General features: G+C 43.3%; 1 protein-coding gene across 1 annotated transcript in view; it reads left to right on the top strand.

Moving 5' to 3' along the window:
* The window catches only part of gss (glutathione synthetase), a 30668-nt gene extending 16773 nt beyond the window's left edge, over positions 1-13895 (top strand). The window contains exons 6-13 of the mRNA XM_055652240.1: positions 537-653; positions 2056-2136; positions 3797-3874; positions 5604-5673; positions 6987-7181; positions 11119-11200; positions 12406-12595; positions 13537-13895. Of these exons, the coding sequence (XP_055508215.1) occupies positions 537-653; positions 2056-2136; positions 3797-3874; positions 5604-5673; positions 6987-7181; positions 11119-11200; positions 12406-12595; positions 13537-13660 (937 nt within the window). The 3' untranslated portion in view covers positions 13661-13895. The remainder of the gene's footprint in view (positions 1-536; positions 654-2055; positions 2137-3796; positions 3875-5603; positions 5674-6986; positions 7182-11118; positions 11201-12405; positions 12596-13536) is intronic.
* The last annotated feature ends 4670 nt before the right edge of the window (positions 13896-18565 follow it).

Here is an 18565-nt window from a genome sequence, read left to right as displayed (position 1 = left end):
ACCACGTGGAGAACATAAACTCCTTACAAACAACGCCCATAGTCATGATCGAACCCGGGTCTCTGGCGTTGTAAGGCTGCAACACTACCGCTGTGCCACCGTGCCACCCCCCCCCTTTCCCCCCCCCCATTGTGTCGCCTCTGAAAGATTTGTGTGCATAAACAAGATTTTTGAATCCTTTTAACACTGTGCTGGCTAATTTCATGTGTACTTACAGTGCCCTCCATAATGTTTGGGTCAAAGACATTTACATTGCATTGCAGTGTCCCAAACATTATGGTGCCCTGTAATGGAGGGACCCTGGATAAACACGGCTGTACTTTCTACATGGTGAAATCAAAATGTGTAAAAATGGCCTTTATTAAAATCTGACAATGTGCACTTTAACCACATGTGATATTTTCTATTACAAATCTCAAATTGTGGAGTACAGAGGCAAATAAATAAATGATGGGTCTTTGTCCCAAACATTATGGAGGGTACTGTATGCTTTTAAACACATAAGCAGTGTCTATATATTTCTAATTTTCACGTAGGCAGGTAATGAATGTCTGGGGAAAACCTGATGAAGCAGCAAAGATCATGAGTAACAAAGCAGTGAAAGGAATTTGCAAAGGCATCGCAAGAGCCTGGCACTTGTACGGGTCACCAGAGTAAGTACTATTCAACAGCATATGAAAATAAAAAGAACTGTAGATGTTGTGAAATCTGACCTAAAATGCTCAACAGTTCAGGCAGCATCTGTGCCTTTAGACTTGAGATAGTGTGGAAACAGCCCCTTTGTACCACCCAGTCCGCATGAACCAGCAATCACCTAAGCATACGTGACAATAAAAAACCCATTGAACCCCGTACACCAGCACTATCCTATGCACACAGGAAAATTTACAATTTTACTGAAGCCAGTTAATCTACAAACCTGTATGTGTGTGGGAGGAAACCGGAGCACCCAGTGAAAACCCACGTAATCACAGGGAGAATGTACAAACTCACCATACAGACAGCATCCATAGTCAGGATTGAACCTGGGTTTCTGGCGCTGTAAGCCAGCAGCTCTACCACTGTGCCACCCTTTCGGGCAATGCTATACAAATTCCAGGCGAAGGACCCTTGATCCGTATGAGAGATTTAAATGCGCCATTCAAACTTGCAGCCTATGTGCTAATATGCGCCATTCAAACTTGCACTACAATTGTGTGTGCAGAGGCCACACATGTTTTCCAAGTAGAATTAGAGCATTCAGTAAATGGAGTCCATTCTGCCATTCAATCATGGTGGATCTCTGCCTCCTAATCCCATTTTGCTGCCTTCTCCCCATAACCCTTGACACTTGTTCTAATCAAGAATTTGTCTATCCCTGCCTTAAAAATACCCACTGACTTGGCCTCCACAGCCCTCTGGCAATGAGTTCCACAGATTAACTACCCTCTGACTAAAGAAGTTCTTCCTCGCCTCCTTTCTAAAAGTGCGCCCTTTAATTGGGAGAGTTCTAGACTCTCCCGCCGGTGGAAACGTCCTTTCCACGTCCACTCTATCTATGCCTTTTATTTTTCTGTAAGTTTCAATGAGGTCCCCCCTCAACCTTCTAAATTCCAGTGAGTAGAGGCCCAGTGCTGTCAAACACTCATCATAGGCAAACCCACTCATTCCTGGAAATCTCCTCTGGACCCTCTCCAGAGCCAGCACATCCTTCCTTAGAAATGGGGCCCAAATTTGCTCGCAGTACTCGAAATGTGAGTGCATTGTCCACACACAATGGTGATAAAAAAAACAAGAAATTAATAATCCAATCTATAAATAAATACCATTTAACTTGATCACGACCAGTCGGCTGCCATAGCTCTAGCTTCCTCTTCAGATCCCATTTTCAATTTAAAAACCTGTGGATTGGCTGGTGCAAGTCGTTTAATACAGGTGATTTTGTTTTCCGTAACGGTACACACTGGTGTTACTCAAAGTTAAACTAGATCGATGTGTAGCATCCCGTGAACTGTTGTATACATACTGACACCAATTTGTCTACAAAAAAGCACTAACCTTTTGTGTTGAATACAGCGCAGCAGTTCTCTTCCTGGTTGAGAAGATCTCGAGGAATATTTTTGACCAGCGTTGCTTGGAAATGGAGCTTTGGAAAAAGTATGTGTCCATGAGGTTGAAGTGTTGGTTCATCTATTTTTTTAAATCCAAATTGTACTCGTTGTATGACACAGCCATCATGAGATAAAGGACCTGATCCTGTGCTGCATTGTTCAATGTGTAGCTATGGACGTGTCTCATGCTGCTAATGTCCTGTGCCATCGTAGATCTGAAGGAGTGTCTCAACCCGTAACATCACCTATCCATGTTGTCCTGAGATATCCACTGACCCGCTGAGTTGCTCCAGCACGCAGTGTTTTTTTTTCTTTGGTAAACCGGCGTCTGAATTTCCTTGTTTTTACGGTGTCCTGCACACTCCTCACGCTCATTTGATGGCCTGTACTTGATGGAGTTTAGAAGAATGAAGAGGGACCTCATTGAAACTTAATGAATAATGAAGGGCCTGGTTAGAGTGGATGTGGAGAGAATGTTTCCACTAGTGGGAGGGTCTAGAACCGGATGGCATAACCTCAGAATATAAGGATGTATGTTTAGAAAGGAAATTAGGAAGAATTTCTATAGACAGAGGGTGGTGAATCTGAAATACATTGCCACAGACAGCTGTGGAGGCCATTCGGTGTTTTTAATGTAAGATTGACAGATTCTTGATTAGTAAGGATGTCAAGGGTTATGGGGAGAAGACGGGAGAATGGGGTTGAGAGGGAAAGATAGAACAGCCATGATTGACGGGGGGAGTAGACTCAATAGGTTAAATGGCCTAATTCTGCTCCTATGATTTATGAACTCCAAATAAAACTAAATTGATCTGCTGATTACTATCTGCATGTAATATTGAACCCTCCATTCCCTGTATGTTCAGATGCCGACCTAAAGCCTCTTAAATGCCACTCTTGTATCTGTTTCCACCACCACCCCTGGCAGCATGAAACTTTAGTTTTGTTTATTATTGTCCAGTGAAAAGCTGTTGTTTGCATGCTATCCAGTCAAAGAAAAGACGATACACGAGTACAGTCAAGCCGTTCACGGTGTGCAGATAAAGGGCATAAGGTTTAGTGCAAGATATAGTCTGATTAAATATGGTTTAAAAGTCTCCAAGGAGGTGTGATAGGAAGTCTGGACCGCTCTCCAGCTGGTGAGAGGACTGTTCAGTTGCCTGACAACAGCGGGGGAATAAATTGTCCCTGAATCTGTCGGAATGTGTATTCAAACTTCTGTACCTCTTGCCTGATGGGAGCGGGGAGAAGAGGAAGCGACCGGGGTGAGACTGGTCTTTGATTATGTTGGTGGACTTGCTGAGGCAACGTGAACAAACTTGTCTTGCACATCTCCTTTTAAACTTTTCCCCCTCTGACCTTAAAGCTATGCCCTCTAGTATTTGACATTTCCGCTGTGGGGACGAAAATGTTCTGACTATTCACCCTATCTCAGGCTCTTATAATTGTATAAAGTGAATGTGTTTTGGGGCTGAGTGCTTTTGGGGTTAAGCACTATCAGCGCACTAATGGCCTGACAACCAAAGAGATACACAAATCTGGCAACTTTTAAAGCATGGGAAAATAATTAAATGTAAATTCAGCCCTAACACCTCATGAGTCTCTGGTTTCATTTTTGTGATAGTTCATTGCTTTGCGTTTACTTTGTGTTATTTTCCACTTATCTGCTGTTAAACAATTGATACTTTCATTGTTTTTTGTGGCAGGAATGTGCGTGTGATAAGGAGGCAAATGTATGAAATATATGAGAGAGGGCTCTTGGATGACAACAAAAAACTTTTTGTGTGAGTTTTATTTTTAATGTGAGTTTTCTTTTCCCTCTCGCTGATTGTGAAGCTGAGGATTTTGACTAGTTGACATGAGTTGCTGAATAAAAATAGGACACAAAGAGCTTTAGTAACCCAGTAACCCACGAAGTGCTGGTGTAATCCAAAATGTCACCCATCATTGTTCTCCAGACATGCTGCCTGACCCGCTGAGATACTCCTTTTTTTTGTAGACCAGTTTCTGCAGTTGCTTCTTTCTAAACTTTAAAAAGATAATTGACTTCAGTTTTAATTCTTTCGAAAGGTTGTAGATGGTGATGGTGGCATTCTCTGGTAGAGTGGAGAAGATTGAGAAGTTCCCCAATTAATCCAGTTTAGTGTCATAGAGTCGTGCGGCATGGAAACGGGCTCGTTGGCACAACTTGCCTATGCCAACCATCATGCCCCATCTACATGTCCAACCTACTCCCGTTAGGCCTGTATTCCAAGTTTAGTAATTTCACTACTTTCAGTGACTCGCCGATCTTGCGTACATACGTTGTACCTCCAATACTCCGGTCACTGCACCTTCCCTGCGTATATTCAGACAGCGCCAGAGACCTGGGTTCTATCCTGACTAACAGTGCTATCTCTATGGAGTTTGCACGTTCTCCGTGGGTTTCCTCTGGGTGCTCCAGTTTCCTCCCACATTCCAAAGACGTACAGGTTTGTAGATTATTTGGCTGCTGTAAATTGTCCCCAGTGTGTAGGATAGAACTATTGTACGGGCGATTGGTGTTCGGTGTGGAGATGGTGGGCGGTGTGGAGTTGCTGTATCTCTAAACTAAGTTGCTGAGGGTTCCCTTTCCTTTGCTCTTTAAAATCGCTGGCTAAAATAACAGTTGTTCAAAAGGCGACCACAAACCCCATCATATGTCCCACTGCAACTCGAGCTAATGATAACATACTGTTTTAACTAACATGCTGTCTGATGGATCCTGTTGGGACCCTTCTTCAAACTGTGGGGTATGAATCAGTCTGCAGAAGGGTTCTGACCTCAGCCTCTCCTATTCATGCTCTTCAGAGATGCTGCCCAACAGGCGGAGTTACTCCCAACACTTTGCGTCTTTTTTGGAAACCAGCAACTGCAGTTCCTTGTTTCTATAATTTTAATTAATTTGCTTGCTTTCTCCGTTAAGAGACAAATTCCATATATGGATTACGTTCATATTTTATAAGACTGCATGTGTGTCTGTACCATGTACAAAATGCGTTGCCGTTACTTGTCAAAGCCAATCTGACAGCACCTCCCAAATATGCGATGGTGGGAGCAAACGCGCATGAACACCACCACCTCCAGGGCCCCGTCCATGCTGCGCACCCGCTTGAGATGGAAATGCATCTCTGTTCCTTCATGGACACTGAGTCTAAAATTCTACCCATAGCCCAGTGGGAGCAGCTCACCAGGAGCCCTGCAGCTGGTCGCCACATTCTCCCACTACATTCTCAAGGACAATGGGGAGTGGGCAAATAAAGCGCAGTCTTGCCAGGGATACCCCGACGCTGAAAACTTTCCAGTACTTGTAATTAACAGTGACCTGACAGCTGCCTGACTAATCCGAAAATGTCAGGAAAAACTCAGCAGGTCAAACAGCTTCAGTGGAAAGAGAAACTTCACATATTTCAGTGAAGGCCATTCTGTTGATTTTTTTTTTGTTGACTTTAAAATTAGTTTAGTAACATCTATCCATGTTGTGTTGATGTTTAGAGATGGAAATGAAATTGCCGTTGCCTACTTTCGTACTGGATACAGTCCAGATGATTACCTTTGTGAAGAGGTTGGTGTGTGTTTAGTTTTAAACTTCCGATTCTGATTCATTTATAACAAGACCTTTAGATATTGTTGATCTGGAGGAAACCCACGCAGACACAGGAAGCATGTGCAAACTCTGTCCAGCCAGCACACCAGGTCAGGATTAAGATGGGTCTCTGGTGCTGTAAAGCAATGCCACTGCCAACCGCGAGTATTTTTTTCAAATCTCTAGTTATTCAAAGTAACTTTCAAAGGGGAATTGGATGGAGGTGGAAGAGTAAAAGCCTGCGCAACCAAATGTTTTTGGTTCTTTTAAATAATGGTGATGTAGCTGGCTGTGATAAACCTTTATGTTGTAGGTTTAGAAATATACACGTCATTTAATGAAATGTAAATATGTGGAAGATGAAATGAAACCAGTTCCCACCTCGTCCTGAGAGAAAATATTAATTGATGTATTTCTGTAGTACCATTCTCATCCTTTGCAGACATCTGAAAGGACCTTACTGCTTTGCACAGCATACGTAAACAATTGTAATAATGTCCCGATAATCTGTTTAATTGTCAAGGTGTAGAAATCAAGGGCAAGGAGAATCATGCAAAAGGTGTATACCATATTAGTCAGGCTGCAGCATTAATTTCATATTCAGGCACTCCCCGACAGGTAATGGTTGCGTTCCGTGAATCCTTCTGTAAGTCAGATTTTATGTAAGTTGCAATCCGCATCTCCATCCCCTGCCCAAAATAACTCGCTGGGAGTATAAACTTTCAGTGACATTCTGCAGAGCCCGGCCTTCTGGGTAAGCACTGCCGCCATTGTCGGCTTGAATTCTGTCTCGTCATTGGGGCACTTTCTGCTGCACAGGCCTTCTGTGTAACAGTGACCAACATGGACCATCTACACTAGTCCCACTTGCTTGCGTTTGGCCCATACCCCTCTAAACCTATCCTATCTGCTTGTCTAAATGTTTTTTAAATGTTGCGATAATACCTGCATCAACTACCTCCGGCAGCACGTCACATACACCCAGCACCCTTTGTGTGTAAAGAACAAAGTAACCCCTCGGGTTCCTGTTAAATCTTTCCCCTCTCACCTTAAACCTATGTCCTCAGGTTATTGATTTCACGTACTCTGGGGAAGAGACTCTGTGTGTTTACCCATCTACATGATTTTGTAAATCCGAGTAAAATCGCCCCTCATCCTCCTGTGCTCCAAGGAATAGAGTCATGGACCTATTCAACCTTTCCCTATAGCTCAGGCCCTCAAGTCGTGGCAACATTGTTGTAAATCTTCTCTGCACCCTTTTTGATATAATGTCTGTTTAACCTTTATTTTAGTGCTGGATTGCACGACTGATGATTGAACGTTCCATGGCAATTAAATGCCCAAATATCGCCACCCACCTTGTGGGAACTAAGAAGATTCAACAGGAATTGGTGCGTGAAGGAGTCCTTGAGAAGTTTCTGCCAGAGGACCCGGCTGCTGTTGAAAGAATCCGTTCAACTTTTGTGGGCCTCTACAGCATTGATGAGGTAGAGAAATAATGCTATTTCTGTTTTTACTACAAATCCTTTTTATCAGGATCCTTTTTATAGTCTTTCAGCAAATTGGGTAGATCAGACCTTATGTAATCAATGTTCCACATTATGAATGTGTAGGAAGGAACTCCAGATGCTGGTTTAAACTGAAGATAGACACAAAAAAGCTTGAGTAGCTCAGTGGGCCAGGCAGCATCTCTGAAGAAAACGAATAGGTGACGTTTGGGTCAAAACCCATCTGCAGATTGAGAGTCTGTGGAAAGCAAAAAGAGAGATATAGATGGCACATAGGAACATAGAAAATAGGTGCAGGTGTAGGCCATTCGGCCCTTCAAGCCTGCACCTCCATTCGATATGATCATGGCTGATCATCCAACTTAGTATCCCATCCCTGCCTTCTCTCCATACCCCCTGATCCCTTTAGCCACAAGGCCCTCCCTCTTAAATATAGACAATGAACTGGCCTCAACTACCTTCTGTGGCAGAGAATTCCACAGATTCACCACTCTCTGTGTAAAAAATGATTTTCTCATCGCGGTCCTAAAAGACATCCCTCTTATCCTTAAACTGTGACCCCTAGATCTGGACTTCCCTAACATCGGGAATAATCTTCCTGCATCTAGCCTGTCCAACCCCTTAATACCCTCCATAATGTTTGTGACAAACGCCCATCATTTATTTATTTGCCTCTCTACTCCACAATTTGAGAATTGTAATAGAAAAAAATCACGTAGTTAAAGTGCACATTGTCAGATTTTATTAAAGGGTATTTTTATACATTTTGGTTTCACCATGTAGAAATTACAACTGTGTTTATACATAGACCCCCCCATTTCAGGGCACCATAATGTTTGTGGCACATGGCTTCACATGCATTTGTAATTGCTCATGGGTGTTTAAATGCCTCCTCAATGCAGGTATAAGAGAGCTCTCAGCACCAAGTCTTTCCTTCAGTCTTTCCATCACCTTTGGAAACTTTTATTGCTGTTTATCAACTTGAGGACCAAAGTTGTGCCAATGAAAGTCAAATAAGCCATTGTGAGGCTGAGAAACAAGAATAAAACTGTTAGAGACATCAGCCGAACCTTAGGCTTACCAAAATGAATTGTTTTGGAACATCATTAAGAAGAAAGAGAGCACTGGTGAGCTTACTAATCACAAAGGGACTGGCAGGCCAAGGAAGGCCTCCACAGCTGATGACAGAAGAATTAACTCTATAATAAAGAAAAATCCCCAAACACCTGTCCGACAGACCAGAAACACTCTTCAGGAGTCAGGTGTGGATTTGTGAATGACCACTGTCCGCAGAAGACTTCATGAACAGAAATACAGAGGCTACACTGCAAGATGCAAACCACTGGTTAACTGCAAAAATAGGATGGCCAGGTTACAGTTTGCCAAGAAGTACTTGAAAGGACAACCATAGTTCTGGAATAAGGTCTTGTGGACAGATGAGATGAAGATTAACTTGTATCAGAGTGATGGCAAGAGCAAAGTATGGAGGAGAGAAGGAACTGCCCAAGACCCAAAGCATTACCACCTCTTCTGTGATACACGGTGGTGGGGGTGTTATGGCGTGGGCATGTATGGCTGCTGAAGGTTCTGACTCACTTATCTTTTTGATGATACAACTGCTGATGATAGTAGCATAATGAATTCTGAAGTGTATAGACACGTCCTATCTGCTCAATTTCAAACAAATGCCTCAAAACTCATTGGCCGGCGGTGCATTCTACAGCACGACAATGATCCCAAACATACTGCTAAAGCAACAAAGGAGTTTTTCAAAGCTAAAAAATGGTCAATTCTTGAGTGGCCAAGTCAATCACCCGATCTGAACCCAATTGAGAATGCCTTTTATATGCTGAAGAGAAAACTGAAGGGGACTAGTCCGCAAAACAAGCATAAGCTAAAGATGGCTGCAATAGAAACCTGGCAGAGCATCACCAGAGAAGACACCCAGCTACAGGTGATGTCCATGAATCGCAGACTTCAAGCAGTCATTGCATGCAAAGGATATGCAACAAAGTACTAAACATGACTACTTTCATTTACATGACATTGCTGTGTCCCAAACATTATGATGCCCTGAAATGGGGGACCAAATGAAACCAAAATGCATAAAAATGGCCTTTATTAAAATCTGACAATGTGCACTTTAACCAGATGTGATTTTTATTCTATGACAAATCTCAAATTGTGGAGTGGAGAGACAAATAAATAAATGATGGGTCTTTGGCCTAAACATTATGGAGGGCACTGTGGAACAAATGAATGAAAGATATTCAAAATACAACGATGATCAAGGAAAGTTGGAACTCCCAATTGTTAATTGTTTGGCAATGGGGTAGGTGATTAATACAAGTAATACAGACCGTTAAACTCAACAAGACGATAGTCGGGTGGGAACGGGACGGCGAGAGTGGTTGTGGCAAGCGGAAGATCACAAAGGCCAAATCGGACTGAACAAACAAGTTCATCGAAATGTTTTGGTGATCACCTTCGTTCAGTCTGCCTCGGCCTACATGATCTCACAGTTGCCAAAGACTTTTTAACGCTCCTTCCCATACTGACCTTTCTGTCCTGGGCCTACTCGATTGTCAAGAGTGAAGCCAAAAGCGAATTGGAGGGACAGCATCTCGTTTTTCGTTTTGGGCAGCTTACAACCCAGCGGTATACTTTTTGCTTTCTCTAACTTCAAGTAACGCTTGCATTTCACCTCCCCGTCCTTCCCACACCTTAGTCTTCATACTAGTTTCACGGTCATCCTGTTGAGTTTCTCTCTCAGTATAACTCGTTATCACCTATCCCACAGCCAACAATGGACCAATGTGGGCCCCACATTTTCTTGATCATCATTGCTTTTTGCATATCTTTCACTCATTTGTTCTGCATACTTTCTATATCTCTCGTTTTCCTTTCTCCTGACTCTGTCGGAAGAAGGGTCTTGACTATTCATAATAAAAAATATATACAAACTTTGGAGAATGAAGGGTGAACATCCTATGCAGATTAAAATTGAAAGGACACAAAGTGCTGGAGTAACTTGGCAAGTCTTTGGGTCTGATGAAGGGTCTCGACCTGAAATGCCACCAATCTATGTTCTCCAGAGATGCTGCCTGACCCACTAAGTCGCACCAGCACTTTGTGTTCATCTGCAGACTTAAAATGATGTAGCTTCAAAATGGTAGGAGGCATCTCATCTTAACTGAACAACGCATGCATGCTGCAATTGGATGTGTGCACTGCAGTTTTACAAGGGAGAACAGAATCACTGGTGTTGCCACTTGTGAGCTTATGAGCCTTGATAACACATTATCAATTTTGTGTGTAAACGACTGCAGAGACATGGCACCAGAAGGTGGCAGTGGATCCGCACAAAATAACAATGTACTGATAAGTTGAGGTGGGAACATTTGCAAATTTGTTCTCCTGGAGCAGTACCAGAGTCGTGGACACAGGTCTCCCAAACCTCCCTCCCATGGGGGGAGGGAGGTTTGGGAGACCTGTGTCCACGATGTGAGTCGTGTTCATAAGGAGAATTAAAATTTACTGAAGATAGACGCAAAAAACAGGAGTAACTCGGCGGGACAGGCAGCATCTCTGAAGAGAAGGAATGGGTGAAGTTTCAGGTAGAGATCCTTCTTTAGGGGAGGAGAGTCAGGGGAGAGGGAAATGAGAGATGTGCATGGTGATGTAGAGAGATAGAGAACAAATGAATGAAAGATATGCAAAAAAAAGTCTCGACCCGAAACGTCACCCATTCCATCCCTCCAGAGATGCTGCCTGTCCCGCTGAGTTACTCCAGCTAGTTGTGTCTGCCGTTTAAACCAGCATTTGCAGTTCCTTCCTACACATGAAAATTGACTGATTTGTCAGTGGTAACCTTGTGAAGTTTTTAATAAATTAGATCAAACCTTTTCTGTCACAGGGTCCTGAGGGCGATGAAATAATAGCAAAGGCACTGGCGGACCCAGAATCCTATGTGTTGAAACCACAGCGAGAGGGAGGAGGTAAGATGTAACCTTCAGGTCAAGAGTGTTTTATTGTCAAATGTCCCCAAAAGGAACAATGACATTCTTACTTGTAGTGCACAACAGATGTGTGAACATAATACACTATAAAACCAATAATCATTTTTGTGTGCGTGTGCACATGCATACATACACACATGTATACACAGCATTGTCAAAATAATCCTCACAAGTCTATGTAGTTTGCAGCTATGCAGTCACCGAACTACATGACTCTAAGATAGACACAAAATGCTGGAGTAAGTCAGCGGGTCAGGCAGCATCTCTGGAGAAAAGGAATAGGTGATGTTTCGGGTCGAGACCCGTTTTCAGACAGAGTCAGGGGAGAGGGAAACGAGAGATAGTCATGGTGATAAATGAATGAAAGATATGCAACAAAGTAACAAGTGTATAGGAAACAGTCGATTGTTGGCTGTGGGCAAGGTGACAACGAGTTGTATAGATAATGAAACGCAATAGGACAACAGGGAAACGGATACGACGACTAGACTGGGGGAGGGACGGAGAGAGAGGGGCGCAAAGGTTACTTGAAGTTAGAGCGATCAATATTCATACTGCTGGGTTGAGAGCTTCCCATGCGAAATATGAGGTGCTGGTCATCCAATTTGTATTTTGCAGTTCTCTTTGTAAATTGGAAGACAGGATTTTCTCCTTGTCCTCCGAACTTTCACATAGCACAGACAATGTGTATTGGTTCAGAATCGTCATCAGCATCCAAATCTTTTCATATCATATCACTCTGTGGATGGGAAGCAAAGGAGAATTTTCACTGGAGATGCAAGAAACTGCAGATGCTAAAACCTTGAGTAAAAAACAGTGCAGGAGGAGTTTCAGCATTGTCGTGTTGTCAGATTGTGGGGTCAGGCAAATCTGTGGAGGGAAACGGACAGGTGACCTTTTGGGTAAAGACCCTCCTTCAGACTGATCTGTTCAGTCCTCTGAAGGAATCCCACCTGAAACATCTATGCTTTTCCCTCCACGGATGCAGCCTGCCCTTCTGAGTTTTCCCAGCACTTTTCTTTCTCACAAAGGATTTTCACTCCATGATATCACTCTAGTTTAACAAGAGCATTGGCCTCTATTTTGGTGCTAGTAGGCGATAGTATAAACCCAGTGGGCCTCCTTGCAATCTGCTGGATCTGTAATAGTGTGCATTAAACTCTTACCATTTGTGTTGCTGCTAGGAAACAACATTTTTGGTGACGAACTCAGACAAGTCCTGGGGGGTATTAAAGATAAAGCTTCGAGATCAGCCTATATCCTGATGGACCGCATCAAACCACAGGTGGTAAAGAACTACCTGCTGCAGTCTGGGGCAGCTGTGAAACTGTCTGAATGCGTAGTTGAGTTGGGAGTATTTGGTGTCTACATCAGGTAAGGAGAGTCCCTGGACCCTTTGAGCTCATTCTCACCACATTATCCTTTCTGCTGAAGCAGTTGACTGTGTCATAGGGTCACAGAGTATGGAAACAGGCCCTTCAGCCCAACTGGCCCGCACTGACCAAAATGTCCCATCTAAACTAGTCCTACCTGCCTGTGTTTGTCCCATGTCCCTCTAAACCTGTTCTACCCATGTACCTATCCAAATGTTTCCTAAACATTGCGATAATACCTGCCTTAACTTCCCCCTCTGGCAGCTCGTTCCACACACCCACTGCCATTTGTTTGTATGTAAAAGTTACCCCTGTTCCTATTAAATCTTCCTCCTCCTCTCCCCCCGCCCCCACTCCTCACCTTAAACCCATGACATCTGGCGCTCAATTCCACTACTCTGGGTGTTTGCCTAATCTATTCCTCTCGTGATTTTGTGTAGCTCTAGAAGATCACCTCATCCTCCTGATTAACATGGTCCAGTTAATGTTTCTATGACCTGACTGAGTAACTCTGCTGCAATGCAGTGTGTGAAATACAGATCCACCACTGATTTTCTGGCATTCTTGGTTCCAGACGCGTTTTGCTCAACCAACAGAGGTCACGGTCTCCGTGAGGAATCCACCGGTACTGGAACAGACCGCAAAGTCGGCCGCGGCAGTCAGCGTTGGGAACGGATCTGCCGGCTACAGTGGGGCTGGAGTTCCTGAGCCCTGACCGCAAGGGGCAAACTCACCCCGCCAATCGACCGCCTGGCCTGGCCTAGGCGCCACATTTTTTTGTGGGGATTTTGAGTGCGCTCTCATAATTTATCCGGATTAAAGGAGGTGCCAGACCACCAGTTGCCAGAAAATCAGTGGTGGACCTGTAGTGAAATGTTTCATAGTGTGGATTGGTGAGCACTGGTGCTTGTTAATGTTGACTCTTGTGTTTCACTCTTGTAGGAATTGTAATCGACTGTCCATGAACTTGGCTGCCGGGCACCTACTTCGCACGAAGAGGACGGAGTTTGCAGATGGAGGGGTGTCTGCTGGAGTGGCTGTTCTCGATACGCCTTATCTCATCTGACCCACAAGTGGCTCGAAATGCATGCAGGTTGCTGCATTACTGCTGTAGAAATTCAGCCAGAACATTTACACTCTCTCCTTAGGCTGGAGAGAGGGCAGTACTGATGAACAAAGATCTTATAGCATAAGATCTTTGCTGGTGAAGGCTCTTGACTCATTATTTAATGAAGGATTCAAAATCTTAGTTTTAAATAAAACAGACCAAGCGAATGACTCAATCCAAATATGAAGTAAAATGTCTCTGGTTGTTTAAAGCACTGGCGGTATCTGAAAGAAGCAAAATGTTACTGGGCAGTAATGAGATTTGTATATTGATACATTGATATGCCATTGGGCTTTCTCGTGTGTTTCACATGTTGCAGTTGTCAGCTGTGGACCAGTGGGTCTGAATCTTGCCTCTGCTTTAAAACAAGTCTGTGTTCAGGTCTCTCTCCAGAACCTTAGGCATCAAGATCTCGGCAGGTGGTCCCAGTGCAGTACTGAGGGAGTGCTGCCCAACTGCAATTGTATTTCGTACAAAATGTCCAACTACTGTCCAAGATGAACATACAGAATTCCAATGTTCAATGACATTCAATGATACTTAATGGTCATAGGTTGTTATGTTCAGTGAAATGTTTTGTTTTGCATACAGCCCAGTAAAATCGTTGCATACAGCCCGGTAAAAGCCCTGTATGATTTTACCGGGCTGTATGCAAAACAAAACATTTCACTGAACACAACAACCTATGACCATTAAGTATCATTGAATGTCATTGAACATTGGAATTCTGTATGTTCATCTACAGCAGACCTCACCTAGGCAGTACACGGTGTTGCCACGATTCGGCGTGACAAAGTTACAAAAGTTCACTGAAAAGTCTGATCTACCGCCTGCTACTGCATGTGACAGCCAACCCCCGACCCCCGGCAGGGTCCCCCTTCATTCTCGGCATGCCACTGTTGCAAAAAAAGACAGGAGATGGGATTTCACTACAAGCCAATTTACCATGTGATCAACATTTATGAGACGATATCAATGTGAGAGAGCCCACAGTGTGTGAAAATTGATGACTGCATTTCACAGATTGCAATCAATCTTAGGTGGTCAAAACTATAAGTTATAGTGTCATTTCGCACAGAACAATAATACTTATTCATTCCACTTTGGATTGTTATTATTGAATCTACTTCCCACCATTTTCCTGGCTTGTGTTCCTGTAGATGAACTATTCACGTGGAGTCCAGGGTTTACTTTCAGAACAATTTATTTGCTTATAATTTAGCCAACTTGTGTGACGTGTGTCCTGGTACAGATGTGCACGGCCACACTATACTCCACCTTATGCAGAGTGGCACGGCATGGAGAGTTGGTGCCTCACAGTGTCAGAGACCCGGGTTCGATCCTGACTACTTGTGCTGTCTGTACGGTGTTTTTATGTTCTCTGTGTGACCGCGTGGGTTTTCTCTGGGTGCTCCGGTTTTCTCCCTAATTCCAAATACGTGCAGGTTTGTAGGTTAATTGCCTTCTGCAAATTGTCCCTAGTATGCAAGATAAATTGCTGGTCGGCCCGGACTCGGTGGGCCTGTTTCCACTCTGTATCTCTAAAACGCAAAAACTTAAACCATTACCCCTCTTCCGGAGTCTGCAGTGGTTGCTAGGCAGCATCCAGGAGTGGACTTGCATAAGGTCACATTATTTACATCCAGTCACTGAGACCTGGTATAATCCAGTATCAACCAGGATTCAGTGAGGCCCCACACCCAGACTTGAGGATCATCTTGTATCTTGGCTGATCTGCCTTGGATCATTGTGTCTCTTTGCAGTTCCACATTACAATTAAATATTTTTTATTTAACTCTTCTCAATATCTTTGCCAACTAGCCTACATTTTCAATCATAGCTGACAGATCGTTCCACTTGTAGAGGTATCAGAGGTAGCCATGGAAGAGGATACAATTATGGCTTTCAAAAGGGGTTGGAGGGGTATGGGTCAAATGCAGGCAAATGGGACTAGCCCAGAATGCCAACAGGTCGTTTTGGACATGGTGGGCCAAAGGTCCTGTTTTGTGCTCAATGCACAAAATAGCTGTTGCATAGTTCAATGATTCTGTGACTATAGTTTGGGCAAGAAAGGTCTCCTAAATCAGACGGACATTGTTCTTGGGGTAGCTGTCTAAGGGTAGAGTGGCTGGTAAATCTGGCATCAGAGAGCCATAACTAAACTGGATCCAGGTAAACATCCGGAAGACAAGATGCCATGAGAGATTTGGGTTAGTTTTAATACAATATCTCACCAGAGTACCATGTCACAAGTGAGGTAAGAGAAAGCTGCTCATGTCAGCACAACTAGAACCCAGGCTGCCAATAATATGTAATGGAGGGACCTTGGGATGGATCTGAGAAGTGCAGTTTAGACCTTTGGCCACCATTGTGTGGCACATTAGAGTTTAATCATGATGGAATGTGATAGAGATTTTATTTTCAATAAAAGGATTTCGAATCTCCATGCAATTCCATGAAAGATTGTTTTAATATCATTTGATTTACTATTCCAAGATGTATCATTACACTTCACGAAGTGCTTAACTGGCGAGGAAGCCTGCAGGCCATGAAAATAGTCATAATGATGTAGGTGGGAAGTGATTGAACTGATCCAGTGGAGGGTTTGAATAGGTGTAGACAGAAAAAAGGGGAACGCCTGACAGCTTATGCCAGCAGATTTTGGGTACAAGACGACAGTAGAAGGGCATGCGAAAGCTTTGGCCCAGGTGACCCGACACACACAGAAGCATAGGTATTGTGACGTTTGATACGGGCTTCGGAAAAGGAGGTTAGAGAAACTGCAAAGTTTAAAATGGAGGGAAGAATGAATCGTATTAAAACCCAGGACATAGGTCCAGTTTGGGAAAATGATGGAAGGAGAAGAGGAAGAGGCGGCAATGGTTACTGGGGTCCACCACCCCTGTACAGATCCCTGGCAGGGAGGGGAGAAAACCAATTTCAGAGAGCCGTTTGGAATAAGGATCCAAGATATCAGACTCAGTGTTACAATTGTGGTCGAGAGGGACACTATGTTAGAGATTGTCGAGAGCCTCACTCGAGTTCGCGAGAGCAGGGGCTTGGCACAGAATATCAACATTTATCACTAAAAGGACCCAGATAGTTGGAGTTTTGTCTGATGTGGGGTTGTTTCACTTTTAACATGATGAATAATTGATTAATCAATAATTTCCAGCATTCCTCTGCTTTAAAGTGTTAAAGTCAAACACTTTCATTAAAGGTTGCATAATTTTGTTCTTGTATTGTTAACTGCTTAACCCCTTAGGAGGTAATGTTGCCTTAAGAAGTTGTGTGTGAGTCCCATCCATCCTTTTGTTTTGTTTATTTGTTGGATTACATGTTGGAAGTTTTCACTGTGGAAATTAACTTTATTCTAAGTTTTCCAGTTATGTTGAAGATTCTAAAGAAAGAGAAGTGTAAACATCGAGATTTGTTTTTATATTATCTATATCACTAAAAGTCTGATCTTGACCACTTCCTGTTGTTCGGTATATTGATTTTAGAAAAAACGCTGCCATTTATGGCTGTGATATTTGGCCATCTTACTCAGAGTCCCCCTCCGCTGCGCAGGACAATAGGATTTTTCCCATCAATGGAAAAATAAAAGAGTTATCAGTGTTTAAAAAATGTTGAGATTCTCTCTCCTGAAGGCCACGCCCCTTCAGGATGGACGATAAAACCCGGAAGTGTTGAATGCCTCAGTCAGTCTCTGCAAGATGGGGGAGCAAGAGGGTCACGTCTCTCAGTCTGAGCTGTGAATAACACTGAACACATGTCTACTAAACAGTGAGTGGGGTTTTACTGACCTTGAGTGCCCTTGATGTGCTTTGAAAATGAAAATGGGGTTGGTTTGAAAAAGCACAGCAAATGGTTGGTGGTGTTTGGTTTGAAATAAAGCACAGCAAATGGTTGGTGGTGCTTGGTTTGAAATAAAGCACAACTACCAGATAGATTGAGTGCTCAGAATGCTGAGCTAGTAGCAGTAACCTATATGGTCATCCACCCTGACAAGTTTCTCCAACAGTCAACATATACTCAGACAGCGTGTATGTATGTAACAGCCCAACTGATTTTTGCTACTATGGCAAGCGAGAGGGGTTTTATGTCAGCAAACGGTAAAATGTTATTATCTGCATCTCTTTCTTCAAATGCATCAATCAGTAAGTTCAAGGAGGAGAATATGGTATCATTAAAATAAAAGCACGCTATAAATTTTCCCCTGCAGTGAACATACGAGCAGATGAATTGGCAAAGATAGGTGTCCAAGAAGGAGAGGTATGGCAACCACCAAAAGGTGAACAGTTGGATGCAGTCGTATTCAATCAGACTCAGATTGAAGATCTGATACAGGCTCAGACCACAGACAATAAACTAAAACGAATCCGAGACGGAATTTACCCAGTATCACATGACAACTATGATAGAAGCAGACGATATGTGGTACCCATCTGAGATCGTAATTAAATAATTATTTGATAATGCCACGATGTTCAGGGACACCAAGGGGTTGAAGCAAGCACTGAGTGAATTAAAATCTTGTGTTGGTGACTAAGTATGGATAATGACATAAACCACTATGGGGATAACTGTTTGGTGTGTGCCCAGAATAACCCAGATCACTGCTAACGAAGGAGAATTTACCAGACCAGTGAATGGTCCCTGGACAAACTTACAGGTAGATTATATTGGCTCTCTGCCAACATGCAAGGGGGAATGTAAGTACATCTTGGTAACCATTGACACATGTACCTAATGTGTTGAAGCTTTTCCTATCAGGAATGACACAGCTAAGACCACGGGTGATATACTGATACGGCAGATATTTACCAAATGCGGATTTCCACGCAGCATTGCGACAGACCA

Source organism: Leucoraja erinacea, chromosome 21 (genome assembly GCF_028641065.1).
Source record: "Leucoraja erinacea ecotype New England chromosome 21, Leri_hhj_1, whole genome shotgun sequence".
In the NCBI taxonomy this organism is placed as follows: domain Eukaryota; kingdom Metazoa; phylum Chordata; class Chondrichthyes; order Rajiformes; family Rajidae; genus Leucoraja; species Leucoraja erinaceus.
This window is presented reverse-complemented; position numbering and strand designations above follow the sequence as displayed.